Consider the following 20,843-nt stretch of genomic DNA (forward strand, 5'->3'; position numbering starts at 1 on the left):
AACACATCTAGCTCGGCACCAGGAAAATTCCTTGGGGAAAGAATTTTAAAACCAGGGTGCCACCACTGAAAAGGCTGTATCTCAAGTTGCCACCCACCTTACTTCGAATGACAGTGGGATCTGGAAAAGGGCCTTAAGATTAAGAAGATCTTAATGGCTGGGCAGGGTCAGATGGGAGAAGATTTTTAAAAGTTGAAAAGGATGTGGGTGAGCTGAAGAGAGGCCGACAGCCACCTTGTCAGAGGGTTTAGGGCTGGAGCAAGGGAGAGGGACTCCCTATCCTCAGGGCCAGCCTAAAGAGATTCAGCTTGGATGTGAGGAGGAGCACAGCCCAGCTAAGGATCACTGGAAGCTGGGAGGTGGTAGTCGGGAAAGGCTCATTTCCCTCAGCTGGAGAAGGACCAGCCCTTGAAGCAGCACTTAGAAGACTAAAAGGAAAGGCAAAGGGAAAACACGCTAAAGAATAGATAACCAAAGGGAGAAAAGGGGGAAGGACAAGCTAATGAAGTACCTAGGCTAGGTGTGGGGGACCTTTGGCCCTCCAGATGTTCAGCAACAAGGTCATTGGCCATGCTTGCTGGGGATAATGGGAGTTGTAGTTCAGCAAAATCTGGAGGGCCAAATGTTCATCACCCCTGGCCTAGGCTGTCCTGAAGCATGCTACTTACCTGCAGCAACATGGAAAGAAGATAAAGCTGTCCTTACTTATTCGAAAGGAAGTCTGTGGTGCTGGCAATCCTGCTAAGAGACAGGTGTGGAGGAGCCCATGACTCCAGTCCCTATGATATGACAACTAACATGGTATTCTGCACAACAGTTGCTTTTTTGGGGGGCGGGGGAACTGTGCCATCCACACTAATCCTGCTAGACAATGCACAACCATTCTGATTAGTAGTGATAAGTATGAAGAGATTGTTGTGGGAATTCTTGGTGAAGGGCTTTTGAGTATCAGGTGCACAACAAATCGGTGCATTTTGTATCAGCAAGCGACATAGAGACTGCACCAATTGCCAGCCTTAACACAGTCCAGAATTCTGGCAGAAAGTACAGGATTAATTTCACAGTAGTCCTTGCAGAATGACAGTGGGTTCTTGAATAACCTCCATAAGCCCCAGTGTATCAGTCTTCATTTGTTTGCTTGGTGCATTCAACATGCATACAATAATGAAAACCAGAATAAATTCATACCAATATATTAAGTGAAAATTAAAATCTTAAAACTCATAGAAACAGGATATCTGTACCCATAAAACAGCCTTCAATTATTAAAAATCAACCACCTATATGCTGAGTGTGTGTGTGTATTTATCACTTTTCTAAAAGAAAATTGTCAGTCTGTAAAGAGGGGGGGGTGTACCTGTGACCCTCCAGATATTGTTAGACTCCAACTCCCATCAACCCCAGCCAGCATGACCAATGGGCAGGAACGATGGGACTTGGAGTTCAGGAACATATGGAGGACCAGAGGTTTACCACCCCTACTGTAAAGCTTTTTTGGGGAGAGAGTTCTATTCTGAGGGTGCCACAGCTGAAAAGGCCCTGTTCATCTTCCTCAATCTCGCTTTGCATAAAGCAAGGATTGGGGAACTTGTGCCCTTTCAGATGTTGTCAAATTACAGTTATCATCCCTGACTGTTGGCCAAGCTGGCTGGAACTGATGGACATTGGTGCTGAATTGGGGAAGGCTGAGGACCATATGCTCCCCATCCCTGAGAAAAGAGTGGAGCAAGGCCTTGTCTGAAGATATTGGTGCATGGTGGGCTCTTATAGTAGGTCTTTGCAGTTGAAAGAGAAGAGAATATGTTAGGAAACATCATCTTTTGTTCTTTTAAAAAGCCCTTCATTTCTTCAAGACCACCATCACTTGTTCTGATCGGAAGGACAAATGTAGGTGTTGTTTTGCTATGTGGACACAGTTGGAATGAATTTATAAAACTTGCTTGCCCCCTTTTTGTATAACTTGGCATCTTTGCTGGCTACTCCATCTTTCTTATTTTTACTTTTTATGAGATTAGATGAGGGCTTTTTGTTTTGTTTTTAGGATTGTGTGTGTTTTTCTATCTCTTCACAGCTATGCATTCATGCCCAAAATGGCAGGAAGTGCCAGTATGTTGGAAACTGCTCTTTCGCCCACAGCCCTGAAGAGAGAGAGATGTGGACCTTCATGAAAGAAAATAAGAGTGAGTGGAATGTATGTGTGGGAGCAAGAGAACCTCTCTTCCATTCTAGCCCCTCCCCTCCATTTTTAGGGAATCCAGCCTTGAGAGTATGGCCTAGTACAGGTGTAAGCCTGGTTCCCTGCATAGCACAGTTTGCAAACTGAGGACCAGCCTTGTCAAGCTCACTCCTCCTTCCCTCACAAGAGCAATTCTGCCTTCCTTCCCTGTGCTAAATAAAGTCTTGCATTATGTGGACACCGACACATTCAATAACTGATTTGCCGAGTTCAAGGAGGTGAGCTTGGAACTCTAAGGGAGGTGTTCCTTCAGCAATGAAGCAGCTTAGACTGAGAGTTCATATAGGAGCTGGAGACTCCATCCCTTACTGGCTCTCTGCCAGGTCGATTCAGACAGGGGATTACACATACATATCCCACCTTCTGAATGGCCTCACACATGCTAGCCAGGCCCATCAGTGATGACCCTGAAGCTCCTGCCTTGCTTCTGTCTCCTTTGTTGTAGCCCTGGATTTTTTTTTTGCGGGGGAGGAGGTCCAGAACCATGCAGGAAGCTAGGTTACTGGTGTTAAGACTTCTGGTCCTGGGGAATGAATGTCTGTTTGCTGCCAGTGAAATTTGTTGGGGTATCCTGCTCCCCTTATGAAGAGACTCCAGGTTTGGGTAGAGCTAGAGTTTAATAGGATTAAAACCATGGCTTGGAATTGGTTTGTAAAGTGTAGTTTAATGGGACTCTGGTTTAATGCAAGGAAGGGGTAGGGGAGATGATTCCAGAGAGCAGAGGAGGGAGGGGCACGTGCATGAAGTTGACTCCCAATTTGCAAATCATAGTTTACAGGTGCCTGCCTTAAATCTGAACCAGGTCAGTGTGGGTTGGAATTCTGTTCCCAAATGTCACACACATGTATAGCTGCATGCTATTCCAGATTTGGCTCTCTCATCTGACTTTGAGTGATCTGATCCAGCTGTTCCTGTACTAGGAATTAAATGCAGACCTACTATTGCATCCTAATGCTTGACACTAGACTTGTGAGATCATCTTCATAATGCACACAGAAAATCATGTTCACATATGAATTAAAAATGCTTTTGGGTGTGCTCCTATTAAAATCTCAGTTCAGTGTGCAGTACTGACAGAGTTGTTTTTTGGAAACTGAGGAAGCCATTTTATCCAGAGCCAGAAGAAAGGAGATGGGATGAATAGTAGGATAAATGTTGGTCAATGGCATCAGGTCTAGAGGAGACTACACTCCTACTAATTCATTTGATGCAATAGGTTGGAATCCCAAAGGAATGAATCAACAGTCTCTTCTAATGTTGCAGTAATGACATGTGCTCAATTTTGGTCTGCATCCTTGTCTCTTTTTAGTACACTATGCGAAAATGCATATTTCTATAATTCAAGATTCTGAGTTATCCTCTGGTGTTTTGGGGGGGGGGTTGGTTGGAAATGGACCATAAGCCTCAATCAGGTCTCCTTGAGTGCTTTTTCAGCTGTTAAAATAAGGATGGAGAACCTTTTTCAGCCTAAGGGTCTCTTTTGCTTCTGGACAACCTTCTGGTGGCCACATTCCAGTGGCGGGGGGGAAGGCAGGTGAAGCAACAAATATACGTTTTACCTTGTATAGTAGGCTAGTGTCTACATGCACTCACACACATCTTTCTATTCTCCATCTAGACCAGGGAGAGGCATTATAAGTTCATGGACAAATCCCAGCTTTGCAAAATCACTGGACAAGTTTGCAGAGTGGGGTTGGGGAGGAGGGATGTGGCTAGGGAAGGGGAGTGATGTGGGGAGAGTCCCAAGAGGCTGATAGAGAGGCTTGGAGAGCTATATTTGGCCCCCAGGCCTGAGGTTCCCCACCCCTGCCTTAAAAAAACAAGTGCTTCTGAAAGTCCTTTCAGCTGGGGAGGGGCTTTAGCTCAACAACAGAGCACGTGTTTTTTATACAAAAGACTCCCAGATTTAAACCCGGGCATATCCAGATAAGGGTTGGGAAAAGACCCCTGTCTGAAACTCTGGAGAGCCCTGACAATACAGGGACAATACTGAACTAGATGGACTGTTGGTCTGACTTCGGTATAAGGTAGCTTCCAATGGAAAGCTTTCTTCTTCAGAAGAAATTTGATTGTGCTTGATATGTTGGAAAGGAAGCACTGGATAATCAAACTGATATTTCATTGCAGTTTTGGATATGCAGCAGACATATGACATGTGGCTGAAAAAACATAATCCTGGGAAGCCAGACGAGGGGACACCTTTGACATCACGGGAAGCGGAGAAGCAGATCCAGATGCCCACCGACTATGCTGACATGGTAACATCTGTCTCTTTTCTGATCGTGGCTGATGGCCTGTTGGATGAAATGTTCTTGCTGCGGAAGTTTCTGCTGTTTTTCTGCTAAGTTTCTTTATAAATTGTTGGATTGGTGTTTTTTTTAAAGTGTTGTTTTGTATGTTATGCCTTTTTCGGCTTTAACCTTTTTGTAAGTTGCTTAGAGACTTTTTTGTAGTAAGCAACTAATATGTTGCTTTTGTAGTAAGCAACAAATAAGGTAAATAAATACTTTTTTAAAGAAGAACCTTTCTGAAGAAAGTGCACCTTTAAAAAGAGAGAGAGAGAGAGAGAGAGAGAGAGAGAGAGAGAGGCCACTTCATAAATTGCATGTATTTTGCTAGAATGAAGTTCAAGGTTCTGGTTGTAGTATATAAAGCCCTAAGCAGCTTGGGCCCCCTCTAGGGTGCACACCTTAATGTAGTGAGGGGGGTTGAGAGTGTCGAAGAAGCTGAGAGCAATGCCGTCAGGAGTCTAGACCAAGAGACTAGACTCCTAGCAGAGGCACTCAAGGCAGAATGGTCAAATCTGAGATACCAGACTAAGATGCATCCAGACTCAAAGGAAGGCAGTGGTTAACCACCTCTGAATATCTCTTACCACGAAAACCCTATGAACAGAGTATCCAAAATGCAAAGCGAGATAGTGCTGGAAAATGAGACCCCCAGGTCAGAAGGCACTCACCGAACTACTGCGGAAGAACAAAGGACAAGTTCGGGTAGCGCTGTGACTAACGACACAACTGGGTCAAAGCCAAAAGGAAGCTCAGAGGCTGATGTGCACAGATGCAAAAGGAGAGTCCGGAGTTGTATGAAATAGAAATTGTCAAGCAAGAAATAGAACGTATCAACATTACAATACTTGGCATGAGTGAATTAAAATGGACGGGAATGGGAGATTTTCAATCAGGCAACTGCAAAATATTTTATGCAGGAAATGAGAAATGAAGAAGAAATGGGGTTGCTTTAATAGTGAGAAGTGATGTAGCAAAAGCAATTAGGAGCTATACTCCAAGTCTATGCTCCAACGGCAAATGCAGAAGAAGAGGAATTGGAAAGATTTCACACAGAACTACAGGAAGAAATTGATCACATGCCAAAACAAGATGTGCTGATAATCTTGGGGGACTGGAATGCAAAAGTAGGGAACAGAGAAGAACTAGGAATTCTGTTGGGAAATGAGGCCTAGGATGAAGCCAATAATTTGCTTCTTGCAAACACATTTTTTTAGCAACCAAAAAGATTACTGTACACTTGGACATCACCAAACGGTCAATATAGGAATCAAATTGATTCTATAATTGGTAGCAGAAGATGGAGAAGTTCCATACTTTCTGCGAAAACAAGACCAGGAGCAGACTGCGGTATAGATTATGAACTGGTAATATCGAAAATCAGAGTAAAGAAGAACAACAAAGCAATCATAATGCCAAAATACAATTTAAATAACATCCCAGAAGAATATAAAGATCAAATAAGGAACAGATTTGAGGCTTTAAACTTAGTTAGAGAACCAGAAGAACTATGGAGTGAAGTTAGAGACATGATCAGGGAAGAATGCAAAAAGGCAATAACTCTAGTTAAAAAGAGAGAAAGACCTCAATGGATGACTGAAGAAACTCTTAAAATGGTTAAAGAGAGAAGGAAAGCAAAAGCAAAAGGAGATAGAACCACAGTCAGAACCCTAAATGCAACAATACAGCGACTAGTACGTAGGGACAAAGAGAACTATTACAATAGTTACTGTATAGAAATAGAAGAGGACACAAAAAGGGTAGAACAAAGCCCTATTCCGAAAGATTAGAGAAATCGAAGGGAAATTTAAACCAAGAGTAGGGATGTTGAATAATCAACAGGGGAATACACTGACTGACTGAAATGAAATAAATGAACATGGAAGCAATACACTGAAGAACTCTATAAAAGAGATGCCAGGATGACAGATTCATTCATGGAGGAACCATATGATGAAGAACCAGAAATTTTAGAATGTGAGGAAAGCTGCTCTTAAAATACTTGGAAGAAACAAATCACCAGGAACAGATGGCATACCAATAGAGTTGCTACAAGCTACTGAGACTGAATCTGTCCAAATTTTGACAAAATCTGTCAAGAAATATGGAAAACTAAACAATGTCCCACAGACTGGAAGCGTTCCACATACATCCCAATTCCAAAGCAAGGGGATCCCAGGGAATGCAGTAATTATCAAACTATTGCCTTAATTTCCCATGCAAGCAAAGTAATGCTCAAGATTCTACATTTACATTTACATTTAGAAAGGGAAGAGGCACCAGAGATCATATCGCAAACATACATTGGATAATGGAACGGAGCAAGGAATTTCAGAAGACAGTCGCTCTGCTTTATAGATTACAGCAAAGGCTTTGACTGTGTAGATCTTGGGAAACTATGGAATGCTTTAAAAGAAATGGGGGTGCCGCAGCATCTGATTGTCCTGACGCACAACCTATACTCTGGACAAAGGCTACTGTAAGGACAGAATATGGAGAAAACAATTGGTTCCCAATCGGAAAATTGTTCAATCTATACAGTATGCAGAACATATCATACGAAAAGCGCAATTGGACCAAGATGTAGGTGTGAAAATTCGAGGGAGAAATATCAATAATTTAAGATATGCAGACGATACCATACTGCTAGCAGAAACCAGTAATGATTTGAAACGAATGCTGATGAACGTTAAAGAGGAAAGCACAAAAGCAGGACTACAGCTGAACGTCAAAAAGACCAAAGTAATGACAACAGAAGACATGTAGCTTTAAAGTTGACAATGAGGACATTGAACTTGTCAAGGATTAACAGTACCTTGGCACAGTCATTAACCAAAATGAGTAGAGAAAGAGGAAGACAAACAAGAGATGGATTGATTCCATAAAGGAAGCCACAGACCTGAACTTACAAGATCTGAACAGGGTGGTTTATAACAGATGCTATTGGAGGTGGCTGATTCATAGGATCGCCATAAGTTGTAATTGACTTGAAGGCATAGAACAACAACAACAAAGCAGCTTGGGACCAGGATACCTGAAAGATCATCTTATATACCTAGTCGATCACTGTACTCTGCAGGTGAGGGCCTCCTGAAGATACCATTTGATCAGGAGGCACCTACCTTTGGGAATTACCTCCCCCTGAATATTAGACAGGCACCATCTCTGTTATCTTTTTGGCGCCTGCTGAAGATCTTCCTCTTTCAACAAGCCTTTTAAGTAGAGACCTTATCCTAGTCTGCGTGTGTGTTGGAATTACTTTTTTAGATGTTTTAAAGCTTTGTTTTTAATGTTTTGTTTTAAAGTCGTTTGTTTTTAAGATGTTTTGGAATAAGTAAGTAAGTGTTGTGAAGCCCCAATCCATGTATGAGTACTGAAATATACACAATTACAACAATACCTTCTAAAGTGGCTTCACGGAATGATCATTGTTGACCTGGGTCATTCTGTCTTTATTTTGTTTAATTCTTCATAAGCTGAGCAAGCTTTTTTAAAAAAAAGTTGGTTTACTACTAGAAAACACATTGTACTGTTCCATCAGGCCACATATGAGTTGCACTATGGCGTGAAAACATTGTTATGAGTTAGTTCTGCTCTGATGATACAGGGAAAATGACTCAGCTGGTTTTTCTCAATCAAATTTGCTCTGTTGAAGAGTCTGGTACAAGTAGACTTTAAAGAAGTGTGCCTCCTGTAAGGGTTCAGCCTTATTTTCTCAGGCTCTTGCTTCTGCCCACACAAGAAACCAGAGTGTCTTTGGCAGTGGCAAAACCAATAACAATGAATTTATTTTTATTTACAGTGTCTTGCAAAAGTAATCAGACCCTTGACCAGTGCTGTCATATTACTGAATTACAAATTGTACATTGTAATTTCATTTTGTATGATATTTTATTTTGAAACACTGAAAATCAATTATTGTAATGTGACTTTGGTTTTATGTTGGGAAATGTTTGTAGGAAACTTAAAAAACTGAAATACATTGTTTGCCTAAGTATTCAACCCCTGAGCACAGTTGGATCAATCATCAGGAAGTGGAAGCTGCATCACACCACCAAGGCATGGCCAAGAAAAGGCTGTCCCTCAAAACAGTGCTCGAACAAGAAGGAGACTTGTGAGAGAAGGCACAGAGAGGCCAACAATCACTTTGAAGGAGCTACAGAGTTCAGTTGCTGGGAGTGGAGTAATGGTACATCAGTCAACCATATCAAGAGCTCTGCACTGGCCTGTATGGGAGGGTGGCAAGAAAGAAGCCGTTACTCAAAAAGTACCATCTGAAAGCATGTCTGGAGTTTGCCAGAAAGCATGAGAGTGCCCCAGCTGAGCTGTGGGCAAAGGTTTTATGATCAGATGAGACCAAGATAGTTTTTTGGCCCAAACTCAAAGCACTATGTGAGGCGCAAACCTAACACTGCCCATGCCTCAAGACACACCATCCCTACAGTGAAGTGTGGTGGTGGGGATGCTTCTCATCAGCAGGAATTGGGCATCTTGTTAAAATTGAAGGAAGAATTCATAGGGCAAAATACAGGGAAATACTGCAAGATAACCTGCTTCAGTCCACTAAAAAACTGAAGTTTGGGAGGAAATTCACTTTTCAGCAGGACAGTGATCCCCAGCACAAGGCTAAAGCAACATTGGAGTGGCTCAAGAACAAAAAGGTGAATATCCTGCAGTGGCCCAGTCAAAGTCCTGATCTCAATCCCATTAAGAATCTTTGAAAATTGCGGTGCACAAGCGACGTCCAGCCAACCTGAATGCCCTGGAGCGAATCTGCCAAGAAGAATGGGCCAAAATCCCTCTGACACTGTGTGCAAAGCTGGTACATACTTACACCAAAAGACTTAAAGCTGTTATTGCAGCGAAAGATGGCTCTACCAAATATTAATGTGTGGGGGTTGAATACTTATGCAAGCAACATGTTTCAGTTTTTTATGTTTCTTACAAACATTTCCCAACATAAAACCAATGTCACCTTACAATAATTGATTTTGAGTTTCAGTGTTTCCAAATAAAATACCATACAGAACAAAATTATTTATTTTATTATTATTTTATTACGGGCCTTTAGTATAGTGACACCAACCTTTTGGAATTCCCTCCCCTTAAATATTAGACAGGCACGATCTCTGTTATCTTTTCAGTGCCTACTGAAGACCTTCCTCTTTCAACAAGCCTCTTAAGTAGAGACCTTTTCCCAGTCTGCATCTGTGTTGGAATTGTTTTTTAAGATATTTTTAAACCTTTTTTAATGTTGTTAAAACTTTTTTAAAGATGTTGTGTTTTAATATGTTAAAGTCTGTTATGATGTTTTAAAGTGTTTTTAGTGCTTTCGTTTGCTGCCCTGGGCTCCTACTGGGAGAAAGGGCGGGATATAAATAAAATAATAATAATAAAAAATCAGTGTACCATCTGTAATTCAGTAATATGAGAGCATTGGTCATGGGTCTGATTATTTTTGCAAGGCACTGTATTTGAGCCATTTATATACAGTGTTAATCACTGGAATTTTTATATCATGGGAGAGTAGGTTTTATTGAACACTAGGGGGTTGGGAGAGCCCTTTCTAACCATTTTAAGGAGTAGATCATTACAGCCAAATGAAATTACAGAATTGTATTCTCCTGTTACCTGTTGGTTAGATGGGTTACCATTGCTGGCTTTGTGGAAAAAACAGCAACAGCAAGAAGCAATGGCAACAGCACCTTCAGTCAGAGAAGCATAAAGAAAAAGTCTTCACATCTGAGAATGACTCCAGCTGCTGGAATTACCGTTTCCCAATGGGGGAGTTCCGGCTATGTGAAAGGTACTGGGCACAAAACTCCTTTCTCATCTGGTTACATATATTGTAAATATGTAGCTCCAGGTTAATAAAGAGAACAGCCTATATTAAGAGTCCATGGCTTTACTATTGTTCAATTTTTCCCTCCCCTTCCCCATTATCCATCTAGCTTGCATACTATTTTGTGATGTTTTGGTTGGTCTTGCAAAGGTATTGCCCTAACCTGGATTTGGATTTTTCTTATGGGCCAGCACAGCTACTTTCTACTTGTTCAGTTAAATGCTTATTGCTAATGCTCTCTAGAACAAAACTAATGACTCTGGTGTCTTTGCATGAATGTCCTGACATGCCACTAAAATTCTAAATTTAAAGCTTAAGTACCGTAAGTGTATGTAGGTACAATGTGGTGGTGGTGTTTCTTGCAAGCTATAGGTAGAATCTCATTGTGTTTTTTCTTGGGACCTCATCAGCCAAAAGATTTTGTGGCCATCTGGTGTGCCAAATCAGTATGCTGGTGCCCACAATTGATATGAGAACTGTGTTAATCCTTGTTACTCCAGGTGAACTGGTAGGGTGGATACGTATGGTACAGTAACTCCTGCCCTAAACCTCAATGCTAGGTCAGTTCCTTCCTTCTGGATCTATTTAATCCTCACTGCTGGAAGCATCATATTCACATGTAAATTGTAATTCAAGAACCGTAGCTTAAAACATACTGTGCATGAGCTGCATACTGGTGCACATTGTGTTTCTCCTGCTTCGCTGCTCCCCTGGTAAACAGGTAAACAAACAGGAATGGGATACCTTAGCATTGATTCCAAACCCAAGAGTGTGGCTTACTTTGTCCTCACAAGCCAGGAATCATAAGCTAACAACAAACCATGGTCTAACCCTGTCTAGTGAACCTGGCTTGCTAGGAAGAAGCAAACCATGACCCCACATGTAGCCATAACACTACATTATTCTCTTCCTGGCTTGTTCACTCCTTCTTTGGTGCGAGAAGCTAAAGTGGGAGCAAATGGACTGTGTGCAGCAAATGCACAGTATGTTTTTTTTAAAGCCAAGGTTCTTAGCTTATTACTGTATGTGAATACGGACGCTGTCTAGAAGCACCGTTAAAAGGGGGACTTGAGGAAAGCAGCCTATATGAAACAGTTACTTTATGTCTTTCCTTTTTTGTATCTGTAATACTGTTGAAATAACTATCCAGGGTTGCTTTTGAAAGGTATTGTGCTGCAGACAGTTTTGTTACTTAAGACTGGAACATCTGGAAGTCTTTAGCACTGATGTCCATTTTAAAATATGATAATGTTTTTATTAGCAGGCGTCCAAATCTCCAGATCTATGGTTTTCATTAAAATTGCAGGTAGTCGTGTTAGTCTGTTAAGAAAATAATCTGAATGGCAATGATTGGCTGCTAGCTTTTACATTGTCACCAGGAGAGTAGCCCTTGCTTGTTCATCTCAGTGTGTCTTGATACACCTTGAGGTCTTTTGCAGCAGACATGCCCTACCCTAATTCAAATGTGCATAACGCCATCCTCTCTTCCATCTGGATATGATTTTGTTGCTAACTTGAGCTTTCATCTTAGCCAGCGGTATCTCTCTCCCTCTCTCTTCTGCCCTTTGTTTGTTTGTTTTTGCTTAACGTCCAGGCTGTAAAATAAGGCTGTGGAACTTGAAAACTAGCTTGCTACTTTGTGACTTTTTAGTTGGTCCTAATAAAACAGGAGAGCCAGCGTGGCGTAGTGATTAAGGTGTTGGACTACAACCTGGGATACCAGGGTTTGAATCCCCACACAGCCATGAAGCTCACTGGGTGTCCTTGGGCCAGTCACTGACTCTCAGCCTCAGAGGAAGGCAGTGGTAAACCACCTCTGAATATTGCTTAACATGAAAACCCTTTTCATGGGGTTGCCATAAGTTGGAATCGACTTGAAGGCAGTCCATTTCCATTTTTCAGTAAAAGAGGAGTGGCGAAGCTGTGGTCTTTCAGATGTTGCTGGACTCCAATTCCCATCATCCTAAACAATTGACCATGCTGGCTGGGGATGATATGAGTTGGAGTCTCTCATCTGGAGGGCAACAGATGATCTCTGTAATAAAAGGTACTATGATCCTATTACCATTTCTAGTTTTATTGTTTTCATGTTGCTCATTTGCAGCTGTTTGTTGCATTGATATGATATTGTTGCTAATTGTTCCAGTATGCGCTCGTAAATTGCCTGGGTTGTTTACTGAATATCTATCCCTGTTTTGCCCTGAGCCCCAACCATGTTTAGTGGGAAAATCCCTCTGTAGTTTAAGCTTAGTTTTCTAACTTCAGATACTGAAAAACTGAAGGTAGTAGAAAGGGTGCTGTTCCTGTTTGAAAATAAGAATGAAAAATCCCACAGTCTCTTAAGTCATGTGTTGTCCTCCTACAGATTCCAGAAGACAAAATCCTGCCCTGAAGGGGAGAAATGTCGCTTTGCTCATGGCCAAGATGAGTTGACAGAGTGGCTGGATCGGAGGGAAGTAATGAAGCAGAAACTGGCCAAAGCCCGCAAGGATATGCTGCTCTGCCCCACAGATGATGATTTTGGCAAATACAACTTCCTATTATGGGATAGCGTATAATTTACTGAAGGTGGTGAAAAAACAAATGTTCTGAACTGGAAATGAGAAGGGAAAAGGAGCAGGGCAGTGACAAAGAGCCTGATAATTGTTCCACAAATCTTTCTTTGATTGTAAGATAATCAAGATGATTTATTGTGTTTAATGGGATTATGAATTGATTCATCTATAGCCAGTGAACATGATGCTCCTAGAGTTTTGCCATTCTATCTTCTCCCCTACCCGTTTTTAAAAACATTATTTTTCAATCTACCACCACTAGCCTCCTTTTAAACTTCAAAAAGATACTGATTTGCAGTATTTGGTGCATAAAAGAGAGGATGCTTCTTGTTTTGGTTCCCTAACCCCCAAATCCTTTATTCAGGCTGCCTGGTTTTTGAGATTGCAGTGTCATGCAAATGAACATAGAGAAACAGTGGAGAAGTGACAAGGAAGTAGAGTTTTGTTCACTGTAGGTGTCTGTGTAGTGCTGTGTGCCTCTTCTCCACAGACACCCAAACCATTGTGTAGATAGTCTCAAAAAAAGAAGAAAAGTAATTTTAAACGTCCCTAATTCAGTCTACAGTTAAAGTTTAGAAATTACTCTGGTGGTTGCTGTAGGTAACAATAAAATAAGATGATGATGATCTTTTTCTCCTTGTATTCTGGATTAAATCTTACCTCCTACTTGCTGCCCCCTCCAATCCTTCTCAGGTGAGGGAGGACAGTAAATTTCTAATCTAGCTAGAAAGATTATCAGTATGTTGTCTTTGGAGGCAGAGGCAGCATTGTATTCCCCCTGCCCCCCATATTGTGTATTATGTTATCCAAAAAGCAAATTGAGAACAGATTGTGTTGGACCTGGAACGTATGTAAAGCAGAACCATGAAGATTCTTCTTCCTATAGTTGCAGCAATTGCACTAGACAGTCTTTACTTTTCCATAGAGACACTTAATACCGTGATGCTCTTACCATTGTATTTTGAGGATTGACGTGCGCTTAAGACAAAACATTTGCCTGTTGTGTAGAAAGCCTATTTAGTTGTTATAGAAAGTGAGTCAGTGGCACCTTAGTGGTGCCCTCTGTATTGGATGGAGATTTGCATATGCAAAGACCAAAAAGTAGCAATAGCGGAAATGGACAGAAATTATATAAAAGAATGTGAAACTGTCATCCAGTAGTTTAGATTTAAAAGTTTGCCATTTAGAGAGCAGCATTTTAGAAATCTGATTGCATCAGAGTGAAGTTTGAAATCTTCCTTTGACAAGTAAGTAGCGTGGTGCTAGTCAGATGATAAAAAAATGCAACCATACTTGAAATCAAAGATAGAATTGAACATGAAGCGAAAAGTTTAAAATGTTTCCAAAAGAGAAGCTGGTTTAATCAAGATTGTAAAGAAGGGGAATAAAATCTTCCTTGCATCTGAATGTATAGTTTCAAAAATTAATAGAAGTTAGTATTTACATAAAGCCTCAAGCAATAAGAAAATATTAAATGAACTTTCTCTCCCCTCTCTAACAGAGGACAAGGTTCCTAGAAGACAGTAAGTTTGTTTGTATGTCAATACTATTTAATATACCTTTTGAAGTGAACTTCCAGAGGCTATAATCCAAAGCATTATTACTAAGAATTGAGTTCCATTGAACTCAATGGGGCTTGCTTTGGGGGTTACGGTGTTCAACATTGGGCTGTAAAAGTCTGCAAAAATGGTGGGAACATTTTTGGATGGTTGTTCTATGAAATGGGGACTAAAGAAGAAGAAATTGTGCTCTAATGTTATGACACATGGCATTATGTGAGGGATGGCCACATCTAGTGCTGGTAATTCATAATGCAGATGATCCATAATGTGTGGGGGTTTTATTTTTTGCAAGCCAAAATGCTCAGCATTTGTGACTGATTAAGATGGTGGAATTCTCTTTGGGGGTCTAGGAGGGAATGCGCTAGTATGTATGATACAGACTATTATTACAAGCTGGATGATTACGCTGTGTGATCTGAATGGGAAAGTTTCATGCTGAGATGTATCTATCCAGGATTTGCAGTCTTGGTTATACCATTCATTCTGTCTTGTACAACTAAGACTTTCTGATATTTCATCAAATTTTATAACCCTTCCCTATTGAAATAATATGAATTAAGGTAACATAGGCTATCCCTACACCTATGAAAAGGCTCAAATAATTATGATAAACAAAGGAAGGTAGAGTGACCAGGGAAATATAACATCAGTAGGTTAGGGATCTCTGAAACCTCATTTTTGTGCTTCCTCCTCTTACTTTAAACTGATTATCAAATGCCCCATTACTCACTCATTTTTGTCAGTGTCTGGCCTTCACACTTATTGACCCACTTGTACATATCATAAAATCAGTTTAAGGTTATTTGCTTCTTGTGTAAGCAAAAACAGATGCTTCAGGCTTATTTTGTGATACAAAAACACATCTCTAAAGAGGAGATGTAGGTAATTTTCATTGCCATCTTCTAAAGGAAGGATGTAGCTGAAGGAAGATTTTTGTGTGTTTGACTGCCTGTGAACAGTATTCATGTACCCTGACCATTATCCATTCTGTGGCATAATCCACGAATACTTTGCTTGAAAGCTATGTTTTGAAATGAGCAGTAACAATATATTTCCCTTGTATTATTTTACTATTCTGGAATTTGAAACTAGGCCTTTCAGATCATGTTATGTGCTTTCCACTGTCCTAGATTTTGATAAAAAAGGGAGTTGGTATTTTTCTGTTGTCTTGCCAGTTTAATAGTCTTAATTAATTTGACACTGGATTAAGCAAAGCCTGAGGAATTTAACTGCAATTGAATCAGCCAAATCCCTCCCCTTGCCACACACAGGTATTTTGCTTAGTTGTCTGCTGTCTGCTTTACCATTATACTTTCAGCTTGTTGGTCCTATTTCTCAAATTACCAATAATAGTGATGGGCTGGCTTCTGGAGTTGAAATGTTAACCTATTTGGGACAGGCAGAGGAAAACACACGCAAGAAAATGGATGTTTAAATTTCTTAAACTATCTGCATCTAGAAATGTAACTATATAAGTGTATGCTCTGCCCTGACTTATGATATGTAGATTTATTTAGATTATGGGATGGGACATGTTTCCTTTCCTCATTAATACAAAAATAAACTGCTTTGCAGCCTTTCCCCCCCTCCAATCAGTACTACTTTGATGGGGAAGAAAAGGGCTTGTGGTTTATGAAGGCAGAGTTTATGGGGGTGGGAGCACATATTCCTGGGCATCGACTTTTGCTTTTTCCTGATATGATAACTTGATATGTGGTGTTGCAGTATTTTGTCACCAGACTTGTTCTAGTGTGTATATATGTAACCCTTCCATAAAACATATATACACAGGTATTAAATATATCACTCTATATAATATTATATATGTATGTGGTATCGAAGGAAACATTTTATTGAGGGTTATGGAAAAGGACTCTAGCTAGGGAATGCAGCATCTCTCAGTGAAATAAAGCTGATGTTGGGAGGGGAGGAATATTTCTTTTGGGTTAAAAAAAATCATTTGTGTTAGGAGGAGATCATTATCCCAATCAGTGATGATTTTGCCCTTTGTAAAGAACTGTAAGTCCATTCCACAGAAGTTATTTGTTAATCTAATAAATAAGGTGCTAAACAAAAGTCTCCTGGTTATTTTCTTGAGAAAAGAGACATTGTCAAGAGCAGGAGAGGTGGTACGTGTCCTTCTGTTTATCTTTTTCCCTTTGTCTTTTTTATATAGAGTATATGGGATTATTTATTTGTGTTATAACATCTCACTGTATCCATATCACTAGCAATTCTTCAGTTATTAAGGGTATAAGCCCAGTACTCCAGAACAACTGAATAAAACAAACAAATATTTCGATGACTGCTATAAATGAGCTATCAAGGGAAAGATTTTTAGAGGGCAGACACATCTAAGAATTATAATGGAATTAGGTCACTGGTTGTGTTTGTTTATTAATACAAACATTGCTTCAAAAACCTTGGCAATGTCCCTTTCTTTACATAAAAGAAAAGTATTTGTTCAATTACCATATTATAAGATGTTCAAAAAAAGTAAGTAGGGCTCCTTTCCCAGACCCTCAAAGCTGAGGGAACAGTAGATTTGAATAGAATGCTGGTTAACCAGACCTTAAATCAGGCTATCCCTCAGGAATGAAGTGATAGAAGAAAGCCAGAAAGGGGAGATGCTATATTTCTAAGCTGAGCTTGTAATAAGTTTAGAGTCCTTCAAAATGTCTTTGTATTAATATATTTTAAAAATACCACGCTTTACTATTACAAAGAAATTCATAGTACCTTTCACAAGGTCTAGTATCAAGATAATAATGTAGATGTTCTAACAACATTCTTGTTCTTAACAAGACATATTTGCTTCTTTTAGCCTTTGTAATAGAAAATAAAAGTGTGCACTTTAAACCCTCGCTATGTGTGTGGTATTATTTCTTAGCTAAGAATGTTAAGATGTATTTATTTATTTATTATTTGATTTATATCCTGCCCCTCCTCCCAGCAGGAGCCCAGGGCGGCATCTGTTTGCCCAGATGGCGCATCTGTTTCTCAGCCATCTGGGCAGTAGGGTTGGTATGATGCATGAGCAAAGGAGATTCATCTGTGGTACAGGATATATCTTTCTCTTTGAACTACCTCTGGTTTTAAATATTTTGCAGCACCAAATCTCTGACACACAGTTCCTGTTATGTCACAGATGTGGACTGGGATGAATCACTGGAGGAGGGGTCAAGCAGTCGAATGGACTTAGAGGGTGCCCCGACCCCTGCCTTTGACACCACAGCCCCCGCAACTCCAGGCCCCCCTGAGGGAGCTCGGCCTGACCCATCAGATGCTTCCCAGCCAGGTTCACCTTCACTTCCCATGCCTAAACTGACAATTAGCAGCCCCACTCCATTGGAGGGGGAAGATGAGAGACTGGCCAAGGCTCCACCTTTGCCCTGCACTCGGAGGCTCTTGAGGCGGGAAATTCAACAGACCCAGCTAAGGAGAAGTCTCCGTTTGTATGTGCGCTCCCAACCTACGTAAGCAAACTCGGGGGGGGGGGGGACAGTTGTCTTGGAGTTGCAAAGTCATGCTTAGCTAGTACCAGAGAGGGATGCTGAGTACCTAAGAAAAGTAGATAGTTACATGAGGCACTCTGCACTACAGTTGTCTATTACTTTAATAAAAAGAGAAAACACCACTGTTCAGTCTTGAGTCTCTCAACTTTGGGCAGAACATATAATTTTGTACGTATTTGAGAATAGCATTTTAATGCCCCCTACCTGTCTTTTTTTTTAATCACAGGAAGGCCTCTCTTATTTCTTCCATCACTATGGGCATTTGCTCATTTTCTCCCGCCCACTGTCAGGGTTGGTGGAAAAGCTTTGTCAATTCAGTCACTAATTGTATTTTCTTCCCTCTCACCTTTTAAAGGGGCACCTTGTGTATACACCAATGCTAAAACCCATAGCAATACTAGAATTTTAAAAACTGACAAGGCATCAGTAAACTTAAGACTTTCCTCTGTTTTACAGACAACAGGTGAAGGAGGAATGGTGAAGGACATGAGGGTGAGGCAGGGGCAGTAATACAGAAAGGATGTTGCAAGCTGCCAGACTGGATTGTTCTGAGCCCAGTCACAAGACAATAAGGGCCAGCATCCAGGGTAAGCCAATGGAGGGTTTTTCTTTTCCTACACTAGCTGGAGTAGTCCAGATTATGAAAGGTGGGAATTTATATTAACTTGAAGTGAGGGACAATTTTCACATGATTAGTGCTGGGAAATGCTTGTGTGATTGTAGCTAACATCAGGGCTTTAGTTGTGGAGGCTGCAATGAAGAGAACCGCAGCAGGCTTAACTCGGGGATATTCCAGCTGTCTCCTCTGCCTTCATTTTTTTAGTCTTTTCTGTTTGACTGAGATATAAGAGGATATTGCCTGCACATTTTTCACCCAATGGCTCAGCATATAGTAAGCCTGTTCACAGCTTATCAGTGCTTTGACCAATAATGCAGAGACAAACATATAGGATAGGAATTTAAATTTTATTAAATTTACATTTTATTATGAGTGCAAATACATCCAAATACTTGTGAAATGGCAAAACCCTAGCATGATAGCCATTTCCAGACATTGAGTATTTGTTGATAATTAATTCATATGTTGGAGTGGAGGGAGTGGCAGACTCTAACCCCCAGCTTACATGTGTTCATGAAAATATCTATAGAGGGCCGCTGCATAAGCCTGCCACCCACCCACCCAATTCCCTTTGTGCATTAATTAGGCTTAGATATTGAATGATTGAATAGGAGTAGTGACTTAACAATGTCCCACTAACAGTACAAAATTTCTGGCTAAGGCATGGGGTGGTAGTTGGTCAGATCCTTGCGGGAAAGATGGGATATAATTTAAAAATAAATTGAATTGCTCCTGCCAGCAGTGTCAGATTCTGTCTCCATGTGATGAAGAGCAAGAAGCCTTACTGGAAGAGGATAAATAGTTGCTCACAGCTTTTTTGCAGAATGTTATAGCATTCTTCTATGCTTCATTTTGGCAAAAAAGAAAAAGAAAAAACCCTTTGTGACTCACCCTGGACGACAACACACACATATGAATTTCAAACAATTAAAATGTTTCTAAGTTGTAGGTTAAGACAGCTGTGCCTCAATAACATCTTTGAAACCAAACACCTAAGGCCCAGATCCACCCTTCCCCCTGCTTAAAAGCAAAACAACCAACACTTCAGTGGCTCCAGCACCTTGAACAGCTTGAAAGTTTGAACTAAAACCCGGAGCAGATTCCACTGCCCCACTGACATGGAGCTGCCGCTGCAACAGTTCCTCAAACTGCATCAACAGAGAACAGGAGTAACCCCACTTGAGGGCATCTGCCCCAACGGTTCCAATCTCACTTTGCTGCTGCAGCTCTTCATAAGAGTCTCAGGCAGAGTGGGGAGGGAACAAACAGAAAAATTGACTCCTACCGGTTCCAAAGACTGTCTCTCCCCTGCAGGTAGATGGGTGCTGTAGCACTAGCTTTACACAACAGGTGAGCATACAGCCAGCGAGGGAGCTAGAAAGAGAGCACAGAGTGAAAGTTCACAAAATGGCTTGGTGTTGTCTTGCAGAGGAAAGGAACTGAACTTGTTACTTTGTGTTTTGTTTTTAAATTGGAACTTGTGTCTCATGATTATACCAGTCATTGCTCATCAAGGTGAGGAAAGTACACAGCCACTTTTTAAAAAGAGCAAGGGAACTAAAAGCCCACACTATGGCGTGGGCGTGGGAAGTGGTGGTTGCTTGTTGCTTATATTAGGATGTCACATGCACTGTTGAATAATTGTGACCATGCAATTGCATTCCACGCACTGCTCATAATAGTGGCTAGTGAAGTTAGGCAAAGACATTGTTGAGCTTCTATTGGCAGGGGAACATTCAAAGTATAAAAGTATAAGTATAAAAACTGACAAATCACCGGGCCCGGATGGCATCCACCCGAGAGTTCTCAAAGAACTCAAATGTGAAATTGCTGATCTGCTAACTAAAATATGTAACTTGTCCCTTGGGTCCTCCTCTGTGCCTGAGGACTGGAAAGTGGCAAATGTAACACCAATCTTCAAAAAGGGATCCAGAGGGGATCCCGGAAATTACAGGCCAGTTAGCTTAACTTCTGTCCCTGGAAAACTGGTAGAAAGTACTATTAAAGCTAGATTAACTAAGCACATAGAAGAACAAGCCTTGCTGAAGCAGAGCCAGCATGGCTTCTGCAAGGGAAAGTCCTGTCTCAGTAACCTATTAGAATTCTTTGAGAGTGTCAACAAGCATATAGATAGAGGTGATCCAGTGGACATAGTGTACTTAGACTTTCAAAAAGCGTTTGACAAGGTACCTCACCAAAGGCTTCTGAGGAAGCTTAGCAGTCATG

The 20,843-nt window shown here is 40.9% G+C and overlaps 1 protein-coding gene across 11 annotated transcripts in view; it reads left to right on the plus strand.

Moving 5' to 3' along the window:
- The window catches only part of ZC3H7B (zinc finger CCCH-type containing 7B), a 76,477-nt gene extending 59,136 nt beyond the window's left edge, over positions 1-17,341 (plus strand). For all 11 annotated transcript variants that reach the window (XM_061639260.1, XM_061639267.1, XM_061639261.1 and 8 more), the window contains 4 exons: positions 2,072-2,180; positions 4,364-4,494; positions 10,167-10,330; positions 12,732-17,341. In XM_061639260.1, the coding sequence (XP_061495244.1) occupies positions 2,072-2,180; positions 4,364-4,494; positions 10,167-10,330; positions 12,732-12,924 (597 nt within the window). In that variant the 3' untranslated portion in view covers positions 12,925-17,341. The remainder of the gene's footprint in view (positions 1-2,071; positions 2,181-4,363; positions 4,495-10,166; positions 10,331-12,731) is intronic.
- The last annotated feature ends 3,502 nt before the right edge of the window (positions 17,342-20,843 follow it).

The sequence above is a fragment of the Rhineura floridana genome, chromosome 8, assembly GCF_030035675.1.
Source record: "Rhineura floridana isolate rRhiFlo1 chromosome 8, rRhiFlo1.hap2, whole genome shotgun sequence".
NCBI lineage: Eukaryota > Metazoa > Chordata > Lepidosauria > Squamata > Rhineuridae > Rhineura > Rhineura floridana.